A 21,642-nucleotide genomic window follows, 5' to 3' on the forward strand; every position below is an offset into this window, starting at 1 on the left:
ATGCCCTATTCCATTACCTTTTGTTGCATTCACTCCAGGAGTGGGTGTGAAGCTTTCTCGCCTTTACAGGTTTTGACTAGGGAAGTCTTTATACGACCTGCAAATTTTGGGTATGTCACCCCAAGCGCTTTTCGCAAGCCCATACCACCATTGCATAGCCCAAACTGCTGCTTAGCTTTTTCTTATGCCTTATCTTGGACGCCTTGCCCAACTTGGTCTCGGTGGGGCCCAACTTGGTCTCGGTGGGCTCTTTGGGCTTTGATTCACGTAGTCTCAGCTTGTTTGTTCATCTTCTTTTGTGTTGTTCTATAATGGTGTGTGACATTTGTGTCTTGTAAAAACGTACTTTCAGGTACTTTCACCTTGTTTGTTTATCCTCTTTTGCATTGTTCTCCCATTATTCTGTACTTGTATGTAGCATGCATGTCTTGTAAAGTATGTCTTACATGATAAGAGAGATACACCAAGTTGGTTAGTGCTAAGAGAAACGTGGCCAGTGGAGTATGTGTAGAGGAAGAGAAAGGGTGTAACAAGTAACTTGCCGCACATCAAATTGCAAAATCCAAAATGCTAGAAACATGACTTTGCCAACAATCTCTAGCAGTGTGAACTTTTAGCATTTCTCCTAGTAGACAGTTTAGTAGCATCACGGAATGGCTTCTCTGAAACCATGACTTTACATAAATTAAGAGATTATCCACACAGTGGTAATGGTTTCTGGTTTTTATCGTCTAACTAGGTCTAGGATTTTCTTATCAATCTAGTCTAGCGTTTGGTCAAGTCTGCATGTTGTTAAATGTAAAACCCAGGTTATTGCCAAAACATCAGGGGACACTTGTCGAATAACATGCATCCAGCAGCATTAGAAGGACACCATAGTCCTTTTGACACCTACATGTTGCATTGATGAGCCAGCAGTTATGCAGTTCTCAGGTAGGTTGCATCATGAGATCTGTCGCAGGAGGGTATTGGAAATGTGCGCCTTGAGGTATAGCTAAACAAGTAGTGTGACATCTATTTATAGCTCTGTAGGAGGGGCCCACCTTGCTAGGATTCTCCCATTCACGTCGTGTGACCACATGTGATTGTAAAGTCTATCAATGCCCACACAAGACTTACCCAATTGGTTTGTCTTTTTATGAGAAAAACATAATTAGAGCAACCTAATGAATTGATGCGCCATTAATGAATCATGTATTATGTAATGCATAAACATGATTAGACCAACCTACTAAATCATGTAATGGATAGAACGTGGAAATGTGGTATCATTTACATCATCTCACAGCATATTCCTCCACATCAGCTCGAAATGATTACTGGAAAGATGCTTTCACTCAAGAACCAGCGTTAACAGTTCAAAACAAGAGCCTCAGTTGACCATTCTGATCTCTAAACTTGAGGCTTGGGTGCTTATTGCTTTTCTTTTTTGAAAGACGAAGAGTAATGTTTTCAATTGCTTCCTGTGACTAATGGCAGGCTTTCGCTTCGCCAGAGACTCGGATGGGTTTTCATCCAGATGCTGGAAGCTCCTTTTTGTTGTCCTGTCTGAAAGGATCCTTTGGTAAGCATTTTCTTAACTTTTCAGGTTTCTCTCTTGCAATAAGGACTGGGGCATGTATCATTATGGCCATGTTTCGGTAGTCCATGGGCTTGGAGACCAACTATGCTGAGTGCTGTGTCTACAAGTTGCTACAGATCTGCTATGCTAGTACGCCACGAGGGTATGCTTATTAGGTTCAGATTTTAGCAGGCAACTTCAAGACTAAATGCAGAATGTTTTATACTGTCTTACTTACATGAGAGTTTTGAATTGAAAAGGATATGTGTGCAAAATGCTTAAGAAAATTAGGGTTGCTGGTAAAACTGTTGTTCAGGGGAATATCTGGCCCTGACTGGTGAGAAGTTGGACTTAACGGATATGATTATGACCAGCCTTGTACAGAGCCCAATTGATAGCAAGGTTCGGGTTTAGTGTGTTTATAAGATATCTTCTCTAAATCATGGTGTTCATTTTTCTTCCTTTTGTGTTGTCTTTTGAATATAAGATGTCGTTTGTGATTGTCGATTGTCAACTCTCGTTTACTTTTAAGTATGTTTTTGGTGCAGAGAATACCTGAGATCATGCATCAGCTGCACTCCTTGGACACAACTGATGAAGAGATCGTGGAACACATTCTAGAGGGATTTGAAGATGGAATAGAAGTGGATCCAGATAGTTTCTTGCACAGGTCTCTCTATGTGTTTCTCCCATGGTTTAAGTTGAGAGTGCTTGTGAATCAACTATTTTGCATGAGTGTTTACACTAAGCAGTGAATTGGCTAACAGTTGAAAAAAAATCTTATTAGCAAATCCTATCTAGCGCACATGGATGTACTGAGAAATTTGCGTGTGCAGCAAGTATGACTTGTACTTGCAATGCTTCAAAGTTCAAACTGAAAATTTCGAAAAAAATCATCCCTAAGTCGGCATCCTCACTCTGTGAACCCCAAGATCGGGCACCCCCAAGATCTGGAATCCCAAAGTTCAGGAGTTCCCAGCCTTATTGTAATCAAAGCTCTTATAATCAATTAAAGAAATACCGCAAGGGGCGCCACTGCATTTTGGGGCCAATCGGTGTTCATGTACTGTTTGTAGGAGCACTCTAGCTCCCCCTGTTTGTTTTCCTTTTCTAGGTCCTCAATGGCGTTGAAGTGTTTTGTGTGCAAGTTTGTTTTTGCACCGCCCTTTGGTTTTGTCTAAAGACCGAGGCTGGTTTACACTACACAGCTGCCCATGCTGCCCAGCATTGCCACACAACTGCCCATACTGTTTTGGTTTGCTCCTACTGCAAACGAAGCTGCCCATGGAGCTACTTCTTCATCTCGTGCTACCCTGACTGCTGTTGTAACTCGTGGTGCCTAGGGGCCTAGGGCCTTTGACACACTTGTTGATACCATCAATGCATATTAAAACATTTAAACATGGCCACAACCTTAACACATATCCATCATGCACTTTGCATACAACATAAAAGTTGGACAAAACATCCACAAATGCTGAAAATGGAGCTTGCGCATGTGACACCGCATAGAGGCCAGAATAGGCCGACCCCCTCCCCCCCCTCTGGAGTATTTTATTATTGTTACAAGACTGAGTATTTTACCTCTTTATGTTAAGCATTGTAATTATGTTTAGCATTCACTAATCAAGTTTACCTGTAAATGCATGTGTAAGTTTGTACACGTGTGTGGATGCAGATACATGTTTGGTGTGTGTGTACATGTGTGCATGGTCATGTGTTTGTTCATGTGCATGTATATGTGTGTTTCTCTTACCTTGTTGCAAGTGTAGCTTCTTTCTCTCTCAAGGTGGCACTACCACGTCAGTTGGCTGCTAGCACTGCACGTGTGGTTGACTGCAGTGAACGTGGCACTTGACACATGGCACCGCCACATGGCACACGTGGCATAAGTGACGTGGCAGCTGATAGGACTGGCGGCGGGCTGCAAGCTGGCGTGTGGCTAGCCACATGGCACACTGTGGCACAGGCAGGTGATTGCATGGCAGTTGGCTGCACAAGCGAAGGAGAGAAGCGAAGCAAAGGCTGGTCGTAGACGCACATGGAGACTAGCTGCCACGTAGGCGGGCAGGTGCACTAGCAAAGGAGAGAAGCGAAGCGAATTTGCCGGGCAGCCAAGAAAAGCGCCGAAGAGAAAACGCGCTAGGCAGAAAAGTAAAACGCGGAAGAGAATTGCACCAATGTGGATTTTTTTTTTCGAAAACGCTGAGCAGTGTAGTTTTTTTTAAATAAAAAAAAAGAAAGAAGTCTTTTGGGAAAATCTATTCGAAGAAGAGTTTTATAGCATAAAAGCTCTTGTAATAGTTTTTTTTAAAAGGGGAAAAGCCTATGCTTTTCCCCTCAAACTTGTATAAATAAGGGGCCAAGGCTCTTGTATATCCTAGAACACAAACTAGGTGAAAGTTTGTGAAGATCTCCTCCACGTGAAGCAAGGAGGCATCTTCTCGGGAATTGTACAAGGGCTACGCCGAATTCGAGTTATAAACAAATACCTTGCGGGGGTGCCACGCTTTAGGGCCAATTGGTCTTTCGTGCAGGAGCACTCTAGCTCCACTTATTCATTTTCTTCTTCTTCCAAATTTATTATTCCACTTCATAAAGCGATAAAAGTGTGATTAAGTGTGTTCACCGCCCGTCAAGTTTCTGAAGGCCGGTTTCAAGGTTCCATTGCCGGGATTCATCGTCAGCTTTCTCAAGGGGCGAGCCTGTGGTCGACACATTTATTTCTATGGCTGGAACTAGTGCAAAGATGAAGGATTTATATTCGGAAGAGGACGACTACTTCGATGAAGATGAGGAAAGCGAGCAAGAAATACCTTCCGATATGCCAAAAGCTGAAGATGATGATGCCACCTATGAAGCAAAGATGCAAAGCTTGATGGGTCAACATTCGGCTCCCATCCACCCAAATTTTCAGCCATACCCCGATTCTTCTTCTTCTTTTCCCCCACCTATCCATGGAAACCCTTTTAATACTTCTCATCCTGGTTACTTTGGCGGAGCCTCTATCTTTCATTCCATGATGGGTTTAAGAAGGGGATATGTTACAAGACTGAGCATTTTACCTCTTTTTCTTAAGCATTGTAATTATGTTTAGCATTCACTAATCATGTTTACCTCGAAATGCATGTGTAAGTTTGTACACGTGTGTGGATGCAGATACATGTTTGGTGTGTGTGTACATGTGTGCATGCTCATGTGTTTGTTCATGTGCATGTATATGTGTGTTTCTCTTACCTTGTTACAGGTGTAGCTTCTTTCTCTCTCAAGGTGACACTGCCACGTCAGTTGGCTGCTAGCACTGCACGTGCGGTTGACTGCACAGGCATCTGACACGTGGACGTGGAACTGTGACACGTGGCACCGCCACATGGCACACGTGGCATAGGTGACGTGGCAGCTGATAGGACTAGCGGGCTGCAGCTGACGTGTAGCTAGCCACACGGCACACTGTGGCACAGGCGGGTGATTGCATGGCGGCTGGCTGCACAAGCGAAGGAGAGAAGCGAAGCAAAGGCTGGTCTCGCAGGCGCACATGGAGACTGGCTGCCACATAGGCGGGCAAGTGCACTAGCAAAGGAGAGAAGCGAAGCGAAGTCGCTGGGCAACCAGGAAAAGCGCCGAAGAGAAAACGCTCTGGGCAGAAAAGTAAAACACAGAAGAGAAACGCACCAGTGTAGATTTTTTTTTCGAAAACGCTAAGCGCTGTGTAGTTTTTTTTAAAAAAAAAAAAGAAAGAAGTCTTTTGGGAAAAGCTATTCGAAGAAGAGTTTTATAGCATATAAGCTCTTGTATAAATAAGGGGCCAAGGCTCTTGTATCCCAGAACACAAACTAGGTGAAAGTATGAGAAGATCTCCTCCACGTGAAGCAAGGAGGCATCTTCTCGGGAATTGTACAAGGGCTACGCCGACCTCAAGTTATAAATAAATACTTGCGGGGGCGCCATGCTTTGGGGCCAATAGGTCTTTTGGGCAGGAGCACTCTAGCTCCACTTATTCATTTTCTTCTTCTTCCAAATTTATTATTCCAGTTCATAAAGCGATTAAAGTGTGATTAAGTGTGTTCACCGCCCGTCAAGTTTCTGAAGGCCGGTTTCAATTACCCAAGGAGAATAATATCATGTACAAGCTTTGAGGGCCTTACTCTCCCCACGGGAGATGCCGGATTATCCATATACAACCATTGTTGGACCAAACACACGGGCTATCATCTCAAAAGAAGCCCCCAAATACCATGAATGTGTGTAAACCACCTCTTCCCGTGAGGGTACTGATCACCACGGGTCTTCAAGATGCCATGAGTGAAAAACTCAGCTGAAGCAAATAATATACCATATACATCACCATGAACAAGTCGGGCAGCACTATGGGCAACCGAAACAAGTCAAGGCAGCACCAATAGAGCTGGTACAGCAGCTACAGAATCTGAAACAATTGGTACACCCTCCACTCAGCTGGTACAACATGTACAATGGCTAGTACAGCAGGTACAAGGGTTGGTACAACGCATACAATGGCTGGTACAGACGGTACAGCAAGTACCAAGGATTGGTACAACAAGTACAGTGGCTAGAAATCATAATAAAATGATTAAATACCCTTGCCTACAGTATTTCTTCGCGATGGAAGCCTTCAAAACAGTCCCCAACAGCCGGTATTCTTCATGGGCAGCCTTTAGGAGAGAAAGAAAGAGAGTAGCCATCATTAGGGCACCCTGTAACAGTGATAGAGGCTAGTGTGCAGCAAGAGAGCCTCCTTTAATGAAGAGAGGGCTCCAATTTATAGATTTGAATCTCCCATGAGCTAAAATGGCAAGAGAAGCCTATAATGACAAGTGGGGAGCCACACAATAGCTGAAGTGACAAGTGTGAGGCCACTTGTCTCACTTTGATCCACTTTCTGACAAGTGTGAGGCCACTTGTCTCACTTTGGTCCACTTTCTTGCCACATGTCCCAATCTAAGAGATGGGTCCTTCCATAAACTTTATCTCTAAAAAAATCCTAACTGGTAGACATTCTGTCATAGGCACTTTGGCAACTCATGGTATCTGTTCAATTCCAGATGTAATGACACGAACTGAATTTCCATCGGAGTCGGGCCAAAAATAGCAACTTTAATAAAGTTTAGGAGTGTGGTCCTTTGTATTCCAGGATAATCCCCCATTGCCAAAGCTTGTACTTTCCAAATATTTAGACATCCTAGAGTCCACCAGACCCCTTTCATACTAGGAAATGCCCTCGCTGGTGACAGCTATCCTTGCTGCCCAGCACTTTACTTCTCCTGTTTAGCCTGTTCTTGATGCTCAGAGGGCTACCCACACCATTTGGGAGCTGATAGGAAACTTAGCAGTTTGTTTGTGGGCTCACTGATTTGTGCTTGGACAATGTGCAATCTTCCCAATATGAGAACACATTTGTAGGAACAAATAACCAGTTAATCCACTTTTTTAGTTCGATTGTTAAAAAACAAGAACCCAACCATTGGTGCCTAGTTGGGCACCCTTACAAAACAAGCCGATCAGCCCGGTAGGTTGCCAATTGATTGCTTCAAGGTTGATATCACAGCAGGTAGGTTGTAGGGCTCTATCTATGGCTTTGGAGAAACTACCACACAAGTCACTTGGTAGAAAGTACCTAAATAAAGTGTCACGTGCACACTCTCCTAAGTGTGACGGGGACATGCTTCTACCCCATTGGGCAACTCATAGGTCGAGTACGCAGCCGGATTTATGTGTTTGTAAGGGCTATTAAGCCAAATCTTTGTCATATTGTCCACGCGCCAATGAGCAGCCCAATGTGGACACGGCTATTGGGTTATTGTGTGAACACGCTTAGTTGGACATTATTATTAGGATTGGTAGAGTTGGTAGCCAACTCACCAACAGTAGACCCTATAAATAGAAGTCTAGACCTTAGCCATATTCATTCATTGATCAGTCAAATATCATTGAGTCATTGAGAACTCAGGAGCAATGCTACCATTGAGTATCTCTATCCAGGATTTTGTACATATTTCATGTTAGTAATACATGGTAGATTAGGTCATCTCTCTCTGAGCATGAAGAAGCGGCAGTTAGTACATGGGTTTAAGTCTCTGATTAGGCGCTAATCGCAATCAATCAATTCATAAACATGCTTCTGCAAGCACCCATGTTATATAAAGATAGTAATACTAGTGTCTTCAAAAGACCGACTAGATCTATGAGACCAAAGTAGAGAAAACACTGAAAAACCTATTGGTCACATCGTCAAATAGTGAAGGCATTGGGAGGAAGCTGCCAGGCATGTTGCTTGGTGGTTGATTCTACATCAACTTGATTAAACTTGTTTTGCATATCTAGAAATCCCGTACTATGGGTAGAGAATTCCTGAAGTACACGTGGAGCTTTGTATATAAACTTTCTTTTTCGACTTTTGCCATTGGGGGGGGCGGTGGTTGTTGCGGGGGGCATTTCGGTTGGTGTCAAGTTCTCAAGTTGTGCTTATGGTTTAAGTGGATGAGTTAAGTGCCTTTTATTTTAGTGTTTAATCTCATTAATAGTCCTGTGTGAAAACCTAAGCGACCATTGTTACAGTGTGAAAGCTCTGATACCAGTGTTACATACAGAAGCTATCAACAATTCAGCCGAAAAAAAAGTCAACCACTATATGGATGGTTTACAGTACTCCAAGGAGCACCTATTAGAGCAGCCCACACCAGTCATGTGTGGATGGTTTGCTAGTGCTCAGTGGCATCCAGAAACCCCTAGTGGATGGTTTGCTTTCAGTTAGGAAGAATCTTGACTGCTCCCATTATAGCAACCTCAGACCACAAGAGAGAGCAAGAGATACAAGAAAAACGTGTGGCATCTACTGACATGAGCACCAGGAGCGTTGTGCCTACCCCGGTACTAACCCCATTAGCTTGATGCCTAACCAGCACTTATAGATGATTCACGCCACAGTAGATAATGTCATGGCCGCCCGAGACCATGTGGCGGCTTCACAACAACCATCCGCACCCCAAGAAGGTTGTATTGGCAAACTGTCAATGCTATTGTTTGGCACGATTGGTCAAAGGCCCACACTAAGTTGGGCGTTGCGGACTATGATTGGGAGCAGTTTGTCACAAACTTGAAACGGCAATTTCTACCGCCACACTATCTTGAAAGACTCAAAGATGAGTTCAAAGGTTTGCGTCAAAGTTTGCAACCCGTCCTCCAGTTTGCCAACAAGGTCACTCACCTGGCCTTACAATTGAGCAAATCTGATGCGAACAAGAAAGGGCAGTTTGTGTTTGGGCTTGACATGCAAATCCAACGGGATGTGCATATGTTTAGGCCCAAAACCTTCCAGGATGCACTCTCACTTGCGAAGAGCACTGAGATGAGGCATAACAATGGGAAGACCAAGACCATTCAGCCCCACACACCCAAGGCATTGAATGCGGGGTGGAAAAGGGCCAAGCCTAGCTTCGGAGCCTCTAAGCCACCCATGAACATACCCAAGCTCACCCCTCACCAAAAATCCCAAAAGGGCACGACAGGTGGGCACAAGGCCCAACATCAATGTGAGGGTCGTTGTTTTTGGTACCACGTAGTGGGGCATACATCCTGGAGTTGCCCAAGAAACTCCCCACCTCAACCTGGGCAATAGTTGCCGAGGAGGATCTAGTAAAGTCTCCCCCCTACCTAACCTAGTGGTTCATGCCATCATGGGTAGGACACTACTAAATCCACATGAGGGAGCCCCCCAACAGCAAGAAGCTCTACAGGAGGGAACCCCCCAAGTGCTAGAAACTCCAAAGGAGGGAACCTCCCAGACACATGACGGTCAAAGGGAGGGGACTCTAGCCAAGGAAGCACAACTCTTGATGTGTCGTGGCACTTTAGGAGGACACCCGATCATAGTCTTATTTGATTGCAGCAATACCGAAGACGTCATTTCTAAGCGGCTTGCTCAAAAAGCTTGCTTACATTTGACACCAATAAGAGAAAAAGGAGAAGAAAGAAGTAAGAAGACGAAGAAGATTAAGTCGCATGGAGTAGTGAGTCCCCCCCCCCACCTACTCCTTGCCCTATCCCCCCCCCTCCCCGGGGCCCGTTCCTCCTCCTCGCCTACACGATTCCCCCCTTCCGCATTCTACCTGTCCTCCAAATCCCACCTCTCCCTCCTCTTCCCGTTCACTACCCCTCCCTTTCCGCCTCCTGCCCGCACTTTCTCCAACCCCGTCCTACGCCCCTGTTTGGGTGTTTCTCCCTTCTTTCCGCCCCTACTCCTCTGCTCCCTTGCCTTTTCATCCCTCCAGCAGACCTCTCCTCCTCCGCTCCTTTTCCTTCATTTGATCATCCCCTTACCTTCTTGCTCCTCGTGAACCCCCCTCGCTTCCTTCCCTTCACCACTTCCTCAAGCGCACATTTTTAGCTTTCGGGCATTCTTCCTTTTCGGCAAGTTTCAGCCTCTTCTCGTCTTCGGACCCCCAGGAGGACTCCATGGCAACCAATCCGTCATCCCCGACCAAGGGCGTCGTCCCTTGCCTATCCTTTTCAAAAGCAAACCTAGAGCTCCTTGCTTCAACAATCACATCTCTGGAAGCTTCCACCCTAGAATGCAAGATTGTGGGTAGCCACCCGGCACGCGGACAGGTCAAGGACCTGTTACAAGCAAACCTAATGGGCACACCTCAAAAGATCTCTAATATTCATCACTTGGGGCGTGGCTACTACTAGTGTAACTATTTGGCCCTCCTAGCTCTATTTCACATGATAAAACCCATGCCCGGACACCAGACAAGTGGAAGAAGACATAGGGACAGGATCCATAAGGTTTGATTAAGAAAAAGCACCATTCTTAGTCAAAAAGCAAGAAAAAACAAAAAAGTCAAGGGCACCATTGGAAAGAGGAGACTGAGCTAAACCAAAAAGCTAAAAGGCGCTTTCTCAAAAAGCAACTCTAAGGCCTTAAGGCCAAAAAAGCAAAGCACCAAAAGTTGAGCAATATTTTATTAATAAAAGTAAAAAGAGCAAAAGCAAAGGCAAAAAGGGAAAAGTAAAGCATAAAAAGGCAAAGCAAAAGCATGAAGGGTTTTTGGCAAAAAGCAAGGTCTCTTACAAGTATAAAAAGGCTTGAAACCTCTCCCTTCCCATCATCATTAAAGGTGGGAACTCCTCCAGTAGCACTTGGAGTCGACCCTTTGGCTAGCGTCTAAAGTTTTCCCGTGATAGTCTGCTTTCCTAGTCTCAAGAAGAAATACCTTCCCCTCCTCCTAGTGATCGGTGGTGCCATCGGGAGGGTGATGGAACCCTCCTTGCTCTCCTGCTTCAATTCTTGTTGGACGACTGGGATTCCATCCCTTCATATCTGCATTACCTCTCTGAAGTCAGTGCCTCATGCCATATCACTTTCTAGTCTTCGGGGGGACCCTCTTTTGCAAAGAGTTGAGTACTATGGCCTCCCAGGGCAATGTTTCATCCGCCGATAGATGGGACAGCTCACTAGAGCTTGTCCTCGTCGTCAGCAATCCAAGAGGACGCCTCCAGTGGTCCCCCCAGGCCCCAGTTCAGATCCTCCTCAGGGGGACGGGAGGGACACAAGCCCAGGTACCTAACCGCCAGGACCCAACCGCGGGTGAGACTGGTGTAGCAGAGTGGCAAACTGCTAGCCTGAGGTGGAACCACCAGCCGACTTCCAAGGCAGAGCGGCATCGACAGGCGTGCCAATCTCCACGATACAAGAGGATACCGTTGTGTCAAAGAACTGTTACGAGCATTTATTTCAGCAGCCCTCCGACATTGATGCCCCCCCCCCCCACACCTTCGAGGAACCCACGGCTTATGAGGGGATGGGGGAGAACTAGCCCTTCAAGTCTCTCACCATCATATTGCTACAGTACCACTCATAGCTCCTCCTACATGTGACTGGCAGCTTGGTTCATGCCAGAGATGGGAGATTTGCAGTAGCATCGCAGCTTGGCACATTTGGCGTGCTAGATGCAGTGAGGCCATCGAGGGTACCTGCACTCCGCCGGTTGAGACCATGAGGAGCATATGGCTTGATATCATTCACACCCTCCATGGTCGGTGGGGGAAGTTACAGGGAGGTTCTGACCGCATGTGGAAGCGGTGGGAAGCCTTCTTGAGACTTTGGAGGCCTAGCCCTTTCCTCACAGATAGAGGCGGTGACCCCATTTGGCATTACACACCACCGATGTGGTTGTTCCCCCCCCCCCCCCCCCCCCCCCGCCTTATGAGATAGCCTTCTCCTCACAGAGCAGCTAGTCGGAGGAGAAGCATTGTTACCATATTATAGTAGTGATGTGTGTGAACACACTTAGGACCGCCGGGGCACTTTTTCCCTCACTAGGAGGTTTTTTCCCCCGTGCATTGTATATACGCCCATTATCTTCTAGGGCTTGTTATCTTTCATTTTTGGCACTCATAATACACTACTGTGTTGTGCTCAAGCTTCCTCATCTTCTTGAAGTTGTGTGTGCATTCCTGCAACCCTAATTCCAACAATTGGTATCAGAGCAGGCTTCCTACTCCCGGGCAGCATCACCGGCACCTGCCGCTTCATCTCCTCCGATTGCGACGAGGTTTCACGAGCGTCTGCAGGTTAGTATATGCCGTGGGAGAGCCCGTAGGGCTCAGTCGTTTCAGAATTTTGATCTGGAGTCATTTCGCCCTCCGTTTTTGCATTCCAAGTACTGCGCAGGCAAAATCGTCCTACTGTGCAGATTTTCTGTCAAGATTAAAATCTGCAGGACAGGTGCCCATTCGTCTGTTTTGGGCTGTGCTATATAGCACAGGTCAATTTTATACAGGTTTACCTCTTACAGACAGCATTTACATCTAGTAGTACAGTCATTGGCCATGGCTGACAACAATGATGTATTCCGCATGTTGGCTGCTGAGGATAAGTTGGATGGCACCAACTATCCATTGTGGGCATATATGATGCGACATGTATTGGTAGCAAAGGGGTTATGGAATATTGTGCAGGGTATTGATGCACGTCCTATTGTGGCTGGGAATGCTACAAACACATCAGAAACAGGTACTGTTGATGATGGTGCAGGCACAAGTGCTGTAGCAGCTGTTCGGGAACCACCACTTTCAGCAGAGCAGATTCGTTGGGATGGTAGAGATGCGCAGGCTCATGCCTTGATTGCGCTGTCTGTCAAACGTACCATTATCCCACATATTCGCTCCTGCAGGACTTCTAAGGATGCTTGGGATGTACTTGCCACATTGTATCAGGCAAGAAATGAGGCTCGTGTTGCTTATCTCCGAAAACAGTTGGAGAATGAGCATATGAACGAAGGTGATTCTATGGATAGCTTTTTGACAAAGATCAAGGATTTCAAAGAGCAGCTCATTTCTGCAGATGAAATCCTGTCAGACAGTTCACTTGTGCAGACTGTTTTGAATGGTCTACCAGATTCTTATCAGGGTTTTGCTTCCACTCTTCGCTTGATGATGAAAGGCAATCCCAATGCCTTATCATTTGAGGAGTTAGTTTCTGTTTTGCTGCAAGAAGACCAGTCAAGGCAAAACAGGAATAGTATGCGTGTCGCAGATCAAGCTTTCGGTGCTAGTCAGAGAAGCGGGAAAGGTAAAGCTGGCTTTTCTTCTAGTAAGCAGAAATCTGCAAATGCTGCGCAACCAAAGAAGGAAGACAAAGATGAGAAGAAGGGTGACAAACAGAAGACATTTTGCAAGTACTGTAAGGGAAATGATCATGTCATCAAAGCGTGTCCTAAGCTGGCTGCGAAAGAGGCTAAGAAGAAAGAGGCTGGTATGGCTGTTGCAGATGCCTCTCCTTCTAACAATGAATCTGCTAATGTTGTGCTAGATACAGAATGGGCATTCAATGCGCAGTGCAGTTATGACCCATCTTTGCATGACACATGTATGTCTGCAGTAGATTCAGATGTATGGTACTTTGACAGTGGTGCCACTAAGCATATCACCTCGCAGCGCAGTTTATTCACTTTCCTTGAGTCTGCTCCCACAGGGAATACTGTCACTTGTGCCAATAACTCCTCTTATCCCGTTAAAGGAGTTGGACAGATTGTGCTGAATGTTGCAAATGGCAACACCTTTACACTTTTTGATGCATTGTATGTGCCAGGGATCAAAAAGAATCTGCTGTCAGTCTCCGCATTTGCCAAAACAGGTTTGGTTGTAAAATTTGTGGATGACAGATGCACTGTTCATGATCTCTCTTGTGGTGACATCATTGTAGCATCTGGTTCACTATGTCGAGGGCTGTATAAGCTCAATATGGATGGCAAATGTGTAGAGGATTCAGCATGTGCTATTATGGATACGCAGGCTATTTCAAATGCAAAACTGTGGCATGCACGTTTTGGTCATCTGAATTTTGCAAGTTTGCTGCGCCTGCAGAAATCTGAAATGGTGTCTTCTTTGCCTAAGCTTGAGGCACCTGTCAAGCATGTTTGTGAGGGCTGCATATTGGGTAAAATGCAGCGTGCTTCCTTTCCCAAAGATGGATCAGTGAGAGCTGAACGCAGATTGCAGCTTGTTCACAGTGATGTTTGTGGTCCCATGCAAACTCCATCATTTGGAAACTATCTTTACTTCGTGACTTTCATTGATGATTTTACCAGGCATGCATGGGTATATCCTTTGAAGGCAAAGTCCGAAGTGTTTTTGTGCTTCAAACAGTTTTTGGTTATGGCTGAAAATGTGTCAGAAAGTAAGATGGGCACCCTCCGTTCAGATCGAGGGGGGGAGTATATGTCTTCAGAATTTAATGCATTTCTGGCTGAGCGTGGGATAAAACACCAATGTACAGTGCCGTATACACCACAGCAAAATGGTGTGGCTGAGAGAAAAAACAGGTCTCTCATGGAAATGGCAAGATGTATGGTTAAGAGTCAAAGTCTACCACATGGTTTTTGGCTTGAGGCTGTCATGTGTGCCACTTATGTACTAAACAGGTGTCCCACCAAAGCATTACAGGTTGTCACTCCATATGAGGCTTGGCATGGCCGCAAGCCATCTGTTGGCCATTTACGTGTTTTTGGTTGCCTGGCATATGCATTAGTGCCTGTGCAACATCGCAGAAAATTGGATGACAAAGCTGTCAAATGTATTTTTGTTGGATATAGTGCTGAGAGCAAAGGCTATCGTTTGTATCATCCACAGACAAAGCGCATTTTGGTTAGCCGTGATGTTGTATTTGTGGAAGATGCAGTTCAGCCCTTGGTTTCATGTACTAAGGAGACAGATATCAGCTCACGTGATGTCTATGATACATTGTTGCCTCTTTTCAGTGGTGCACAGTCAAGTGCAATACCTCATGAGGCAGTTTTTCAGCCTATGCAGGTTTTAAATGATGGCACAGATCAGCCTATATCTGATGCAGATGTGCATGATGCACTTGAGGATGAGAGACAAGAGATTGAGGGCTCTAGGAATATGCCTAGATGGCTGGTGCAGACTTTGCGTGACAGCAAGTTGGATGTCCCTTTGTCTAGTCGCACTCGTTCTGGCTCTCATGGTGCCTCTTATGCGTCAGATTGTTATGCATTGGCTGTTTCTAGTATGTGCGATGAAAGTGAGCCTGTTTCATTTGATGAGGCACAAAGTTCAGAAAATTGGATGGCTGCTATGCAAGCAGAATACGATGCTATTATGAAGAATGGTACATGGTCTTTATGTGACTTGCCCCCTGGCAAGAAGGCCATTGGCACTAAGTGGGTATACAAATTGAAGCGTAAGCCTGATGGCACAGTGGATCGCCATAAGGCTAGGCTTGTTGCAAAAGGTTATGCTCAAGAGAAGGGCATTGATTTTGATGAGACTTTTGCTCCCACATGTCGTATGACCACTGTTCGTAGCATCTGTGCATTAGCAGCTCATAATGGTTGGAATGTACATCAGCTGGACATAAAGACTGCGTTCTTAAATGGAGATTTGCATGAGGAGGTGTATGTATCGCAGCCTCGTGGTTTTGTTCAAAGAGGGCAGGAAAACAAAGTGTGCAGGTTAAAAAAGGCTTTATATGGTTTAAAGCAAGCTCCACGAGCTTGGTATGAAAAAATACATGCATATTTGACTGCACATGGGTTTCAGAATAGTCCAACAGAAAGCACTTTGTATGTTAAACGTGTGGATGGTGTACATCTCATCATTGCTCTCTATGTCGATGACATGCTGCTCACAGGACCAAATAAGAGTCATATTGCTGATTTTAAGGCTGATTTGAATGCCTCTTTTGAGATGTCAGATTTGGGGCATTTGCATCATTATTTGGGGATACAATTTAAGCAGTGTGATGGAGGTATTGCTTTGTGTCAGACAAAGTATATTGAAACATTGTTGCGGAGATTTGGCCTTGAAGACTGCAAGCCTATTGCTACTCCAATGGAGACAGGTTTGAAGTTGAGTCTTCATGATGCTGGAGATCACTTTGATGTCACACTCTATCAGACAGCTGTTGGTTGCCTCATTTATGTATGCATTACGAGGCCAGACATTCAGTTTGCAGTCTCACAGGTGAGCAGATTTATGCATAGCCCAGGCATTAAGCATTGGCAGGCAGTGAAGCGTATCTTTCGCTATTTGAGTGGTACTCGGCATCTTGGGTTGTTTTATCCCAAGGGGGGATCATTGCCGCCAGATTTACATGCTTTTTCAGATTCTGACTGGGCTGGTTGTTATGACACACGCGTGTCCACGAGTGGTTTTTGCTTCATGCTTGGAAGCTCATGCATATCATGGTTGAGCAAGAAGCAGCCTACTGTGGCCACTTCTAGTTGTGAAGCTGAGTACAGGGCAGCTTTCACAGCTACGGTTGAGTGTGTGTGGCTCAGACGCCTTATGGCTGATTTGGGTGTTGGGCAGCCATCTGCCACCACCATCTTCACTGACAGTCAGAGCGCATTGGCAGTTGCGCGGAACCCAGTGTTCCATGCTCGTACGAAGCACATTGAGGTGCACTACCATTATGTCAGGGAGAGACTCTCTGCAGGAGAGATCAGTTTGGCTTATGTGCCAACACAGGATAACCTTGCAGACCTTTTCACAAAGGCTCTGCCTCGTGAGAAGTTCGAAGCTTTTCGCAAAGCTTTGGGCTTACTCCCTTTTGTGGATTCGTCCACATAGCTAGACACTTCCCTATACATGAGTGCTAGCTCTTGTTCACCGCATCACTCCAGGGGGGATTTGTTACCATATTATAGTAGTGATGTGTGTGAACACACTTAGGACCGCCGGGGCACTTTTTCCCTCACTAGGAGGTTTTTTCCCCCGTGCATTGTATATACGCCCATTATCTTCTAGGGCTTGTTATCTTTCATTTTTGGCACTCATAATACACTACTGTGTTGTGCTCAAGCTTCCTCATCTTCTTGAAGTTGTGTGTGCATTCCTGCAACCCTAATTCCAACAAGCATCTCTTCCCCTTATGATCACTTGTTTCTTGCCCTTAAAAGAGGCGAGTTTGTGTTTAGCCATTCGTGGTTGTACTTAGCCCTTTGTGGCTGTTTTTCTTTAACTAATTGAAGGATCTTTTTTCCCCCCAAAAAAAAAAACGCTTGTGGCAGGGATTGATCCAAAAGGTGGCCCTACTGGCTGCGGCAGTCGGCGCATATACGTTTAGGAAACCCACACAGTCCTCTCCAATCCTGAGTCACCCACTAGGCACATCCAGTAACAATGATGCCAGAGTCGACCACCGCTAGCAATAGGAGCTCATACTCCACCCTATGTCCCAGAGAGGCCAAAAGAATGGGACCAGAAGGTGTGGCTCTTGCCCTGCAAGATCTTCCTGCAATGGGTACGTCCCTTTGAAAGATGGTGCTCCTGAGCGAAGAGAATGTCAATGGGTCCACCAATTGCTACTATGTAGAGCTCCTCTCTAAGGACACCATGCTTCTGAAAGCACTGTGAACCCCCAAACCCTAGATGTTCCAGGAGACAATCTGCATAACTAAGATCGGCGGGAAGCAGAACTGTCTGCACTGCCCTCCACTCGAAGAGTCTTGGGTGTGGGTTTCGATGGAGAGTAATCACTGTCGGTCCTCGAGTAGAGCCGCGACAAATGGGCACAAATCCTGGCCTCCATGTGGAGCCACTATGTTCGAGAGCATACTCTGTAGTCTACTTGTCACATGGTAGGTATCTGTAGGAGGATCGCTCCAGCCTCTATGGCCCAAGCAACAGTGCCTCCAGTGATGATCCGGGTCGATGCCCTGTCCATAGCGAAGATGCGGAGAATCCGCTGCCAAATCTGCTAAGCCTTTGGGCAATCCCAAAGGCAATGTCGTTGAGACTCCTAATGGTGGCCGCACCACGGACAAGCCACTGACCAACCTCCAACTGCTTGTCAAGTACCGACCGCCAAACTCCTATGTGTCATCAGCCAAACAAAGAGTGTGATCTTTCTAGGCCGTAAGTTGTCCCAAAGCCTCTTCCAGAAATTTGAAAGGAAGCATTGTGATAGGCCCTATGACTACCACTGTGTTGTTGCTACCGGTGTGCCATCTATCTCAAGCATATGGATCCTGCGGCCTAGCCGCACTGTATCTGCAAGGAAGGGGGCATCCAGAGTCTTCTCCCGATCAGCAGAATAATGCCGAGTCCACTCTCTCGGGTCCCATTGTAGCCGCATGAGAGGTCGGCACTCCCAAATCCATAGCCGCCATAGTCTCTCCCTAGCCACCTTGGCCGGTGTTGGATCTATGTGCCATTCCCATGCCCGAAAACCGATCACCCTCAGCCTCTGCAAGATGCAGCCTCTGAAATCCTCCAAGGGAGGCTCTGATCTCTCTAATATTCCCTGGGAACCAATAGAAAAAGTGAGCAGCCCACTGTCCTCATCTGCTCCGTGGACCGCCACGAGGATATCATGTCTGGTAAACACTCCTAGCCACACTGGGGGGTCGGGTATGGAATAGGCATCAGCCACTCGAGAGGGATAGCTGAGTCAATGTCGATGCTGAGCCTATCTCGACCCTGGATCCTTGTAAGGCCTCTCTCCTCTTCCTCCAGAGGTAACTGACTATGTGCAATCCAATCCTCAAGAAACCTGGCCGGTTCCGTGCTCAAGGCTCCCCAAGATACATGCAGTCGGGCCCCTAACATGTGGCAAACGGATCAGGGGTTCCAGATCGAAGGCTGCGGAAGCCGCTCCTCTAAGGCAATTGGGAATGTCTGTTTAAGAGCTGGCCCAAGGTCACCGCGCAACGTTTCACTATCGAAACAAAACGATGCTAAAACGATTTATTTTGGAACAAAACGTTTCAACACCAAGTAGGTGGACAATGAAACATTGGACCAAAACGATCATATACATAAAATGTGAAGGTACTAGCGAATAGTTATAAGATGTTATTAGCATATTTATCATCAGTAAACAAAGAAGACATACAAAAGAGAAGAGAAAAGAACAAATAGGATGAAAAAAGGAAAGAGAAAGAATTATAAAAGCTAAAAAGCACACATAAGAAGTTCCGGATCAATCGTTGTACCTGGCCGTTGCATGCCCGAGAAAAGGCCCAGCACGAAGTGATGTACCAGATGGTGGCTAGAAGTACCTAGTCTGTCCTCTACCTACTCTAGCATGTTAAAATCCCCACCCATACACCAAAAATCCGCATGTTGCATGGCTACAATATCTTGTATAGAGTACTTGGCTTTGGGAGGAGCTGATTTTGGCTCTCAGGGGACAGGACCCTTGGCATCTTCTATGCAATCCTGGTAATCTAAGTTTTTCTAGATCTGATAAGAGGAGTAATGGCCCTAACCTCTCCATATTAGATCGGTTCAATGTAGATGAGTGGACTTGTGGTCGTGGTGGCATGATTGGTATTTGGCAAGTACTTCTTTCTCCGATCAAGCACTGGTTATTCTCTCACTAGAGAATCCCTGGAGCCAGGACGGACATTTGAATACCTCAATTCCAGATAGCCTCATCCAGGACTGTGAGATTTGCAGCAAGATTGAGGGGATTTGTGATGGCCTGGATTTTCACCCAGGAGCAGCTTCAGTCGCCTTGGATGCAGGCCTTGGAGAGATTAGCAGAATATCACAGGAGGCAATGCAATGCAGATTGGCTAGCTTCCGAGAGCAGGGGAGGAGCATTCGCAGGGGCCTAGCTTCTCTACAAAGGCTTTAAGAGAGTACACCAAATAGCCCGTGGATTGAGAGTCACCTGGCTGCCGCCCGTACCAAGCTCAAATCCATAGAGGAGTAAAGGGTGGAGTTCAGATACCATGCTAGAGTCCAAGGTTGCGGCCGTACGTCCGTACGGATCAATCCGTACCGTACGGATCATACTGTACGGATCCGTGCGCGTACGGATCGATCCGTACGTTTATTTTTAAAAAAACCCCTTTTTGACCTTCAACATACGAATTTGGGCTTATTTCGGAATTTCGCCTGCAGTGCTCTGTTTCGCTCTGTCTCTGCACACTGTGCACATTGCCTGCAGTGCTCTGTTTCGCTCTGTCGGGGGAAGCTGCCTGTTCGTACGCAGCGGACTCGGGCGAATGAGGCTGTCACTCTCATTCATACTCAGAGTGAGCCAGGAGATGATGATGTAGCACATGGGTCTCTGTTGGAAATAAGTGCACACTAGGTGTACTATTTCTAGTCTAGTTTCACTTAAGTCTTTGTGTCTTGAGTCTAGTGCCATGTGGCATCTCTACATTTATCCCATAAGTCAGTCTACTCAATCTTGTACTTCTCACCTATATATTGTAGGTGTCACATCAATGAAAGCATCAATCTTGTGTCTTGTCTACACTCATCTCAAGGTAACTCTTTGTCTTTCATTTAGTTCTTGTTTCATTTCTAGTTTTGCTCTTGTTTTCATATTTCCTTCATGGTATCAGAGCAGATTGCTCTTGTCCTGTGTTGCCCACCATCTCCCTAAGCTGCGCTCAGCTGTTAGGATATGCTGCGCTCATCTCCCTAAGCTGCGCTCAGCTGTTCAGTTGCCGTCTGGCCGCTTTCTTGCTGCCGACCTGTTTTCCAGCAAGTCTGTACGTGTTCAGGCTCATACACAGCTACTGGCCGACCTGTTTTTGATGTTGCAGCCGACTGCTACAGCTGTCTATCTCTACAACAGTCTGCACACGCCCTGATTACAGCTGCCGCCGCCGCCCCCTACAACAATCATGAGTATATCACACAGCTCTTCACAATCTTGAGTTCGCATTTCCCCCTTTCAGGCCGCCTAACTATTCAGTTCTGCCATCACTTCTTCTTGAAAAGTCTAAGGTACTGTGCATTGTCTCCTTTGTTTGTTCATGCTCATATCTAAAAACTGCTGGTTCCTCATACCTCGATAGGTTGTCACATGCTATGGCCTTGACAAGTGGTGAGAGAGCCGGCTTCTAAAAACATTTTGGATCTCTTCTTTCATTCATTTCTGCAATCTTGTAAGGGAATAGACACTGCCCTTGCATTTTAGCAAGAGGTAAGACCTTCCCACATGGCCTCTTCTACTCATTCTCTCATGTCTATCGACAAATTCAACGGGTCCAACTTTCATACTTGGCAAATCAAAATCAAGTGCCATCTTATGAAAGAAAGTCTTTGGGACGTTGTTCATCCTGCTGCTCCCGAAGATTCCGACATTGAGCAAGTTATCACTTATGCTCCCACTGCCAAGAACGACAAAGCCTATGCTATCATTTTGCTCGGTCTTGGAGATGATTACATTCATCACATTTCCGACATACAATCTGCTTCTCGAGCATGGATCACTTTGGATACCCTTTTTGGACCCCGCTCTAAAAACTCTAAGATTGCACTTATGATCTCATTCTTTGATCTATATATGCAGGAGGGAGCTACTATAGCCTCTCATGTCAATTATTTTCGCAGTCTTATGGTTCAGCTTCCATCAGTGAAGTCCCCCATCTCCGAAGATATTGCTATTGCTGTGCTTCTCAAAAGCCTACCTGACACCTATGCTACTCTTGTTACTACCTTCAAGTATCACAATAATCCTACTCTTGAAGGTATCATCAATGCTCTCCAAGAAGAGGAAAGAACAAAACAACAAAAGGTAACTGACACTGCATTTTTAGCAAAGAAAGGAGGTTCTAAGGTAAGAAAGCCTT

General features: G+C 45.9%; 1 protein-coding gene across 2 annotated transcripts in view; it reads left to right on the forward strand.

Moving 5' to 3' along the window:
* LOC147625707 (putative 3-hydroxyisobutyryl-CoA hydrolase 2) overlaps positions 1–21,642 on the forward strand; it is a 135,031-nt gene that overhangs the window by 47,855 nt on the left and 65,534 nt on the right. For both annotated transcript variants that reach the window (XM_086817228.1, XM_086817227.1), the window contains 3 exons: positions 1,480–1,564; positions 1,878–1,963; positions 2,110–2,231. In XM_086817228.1, coding sequence (XP_086673354.1) covers positions 1,480–1,564; positions 1,878–1,963; positions 2,110–2,231 — 293 coding nt within the window. The remainder of the gene's footprint in view (positions 1–1,479; positions 1,565–1,877; positions 1,964–2,109; positions 2,232–21,642) is intronic.

Source organism: Cibotium barometz, chromosome 23 (assembly GCF_041138505.1).
Source record: "Cibotium barometz isolate CiBa-2024 chromosome 23, ASM4113850v1, whole genome shotgun sequence".
Lineage (NCBI taxonomy): Eukaryota > Viridiplantae > Streptophyta > Polypodiopsida > Cyatheales > Cibotiaceae > Cibotium > Cibotium barometz.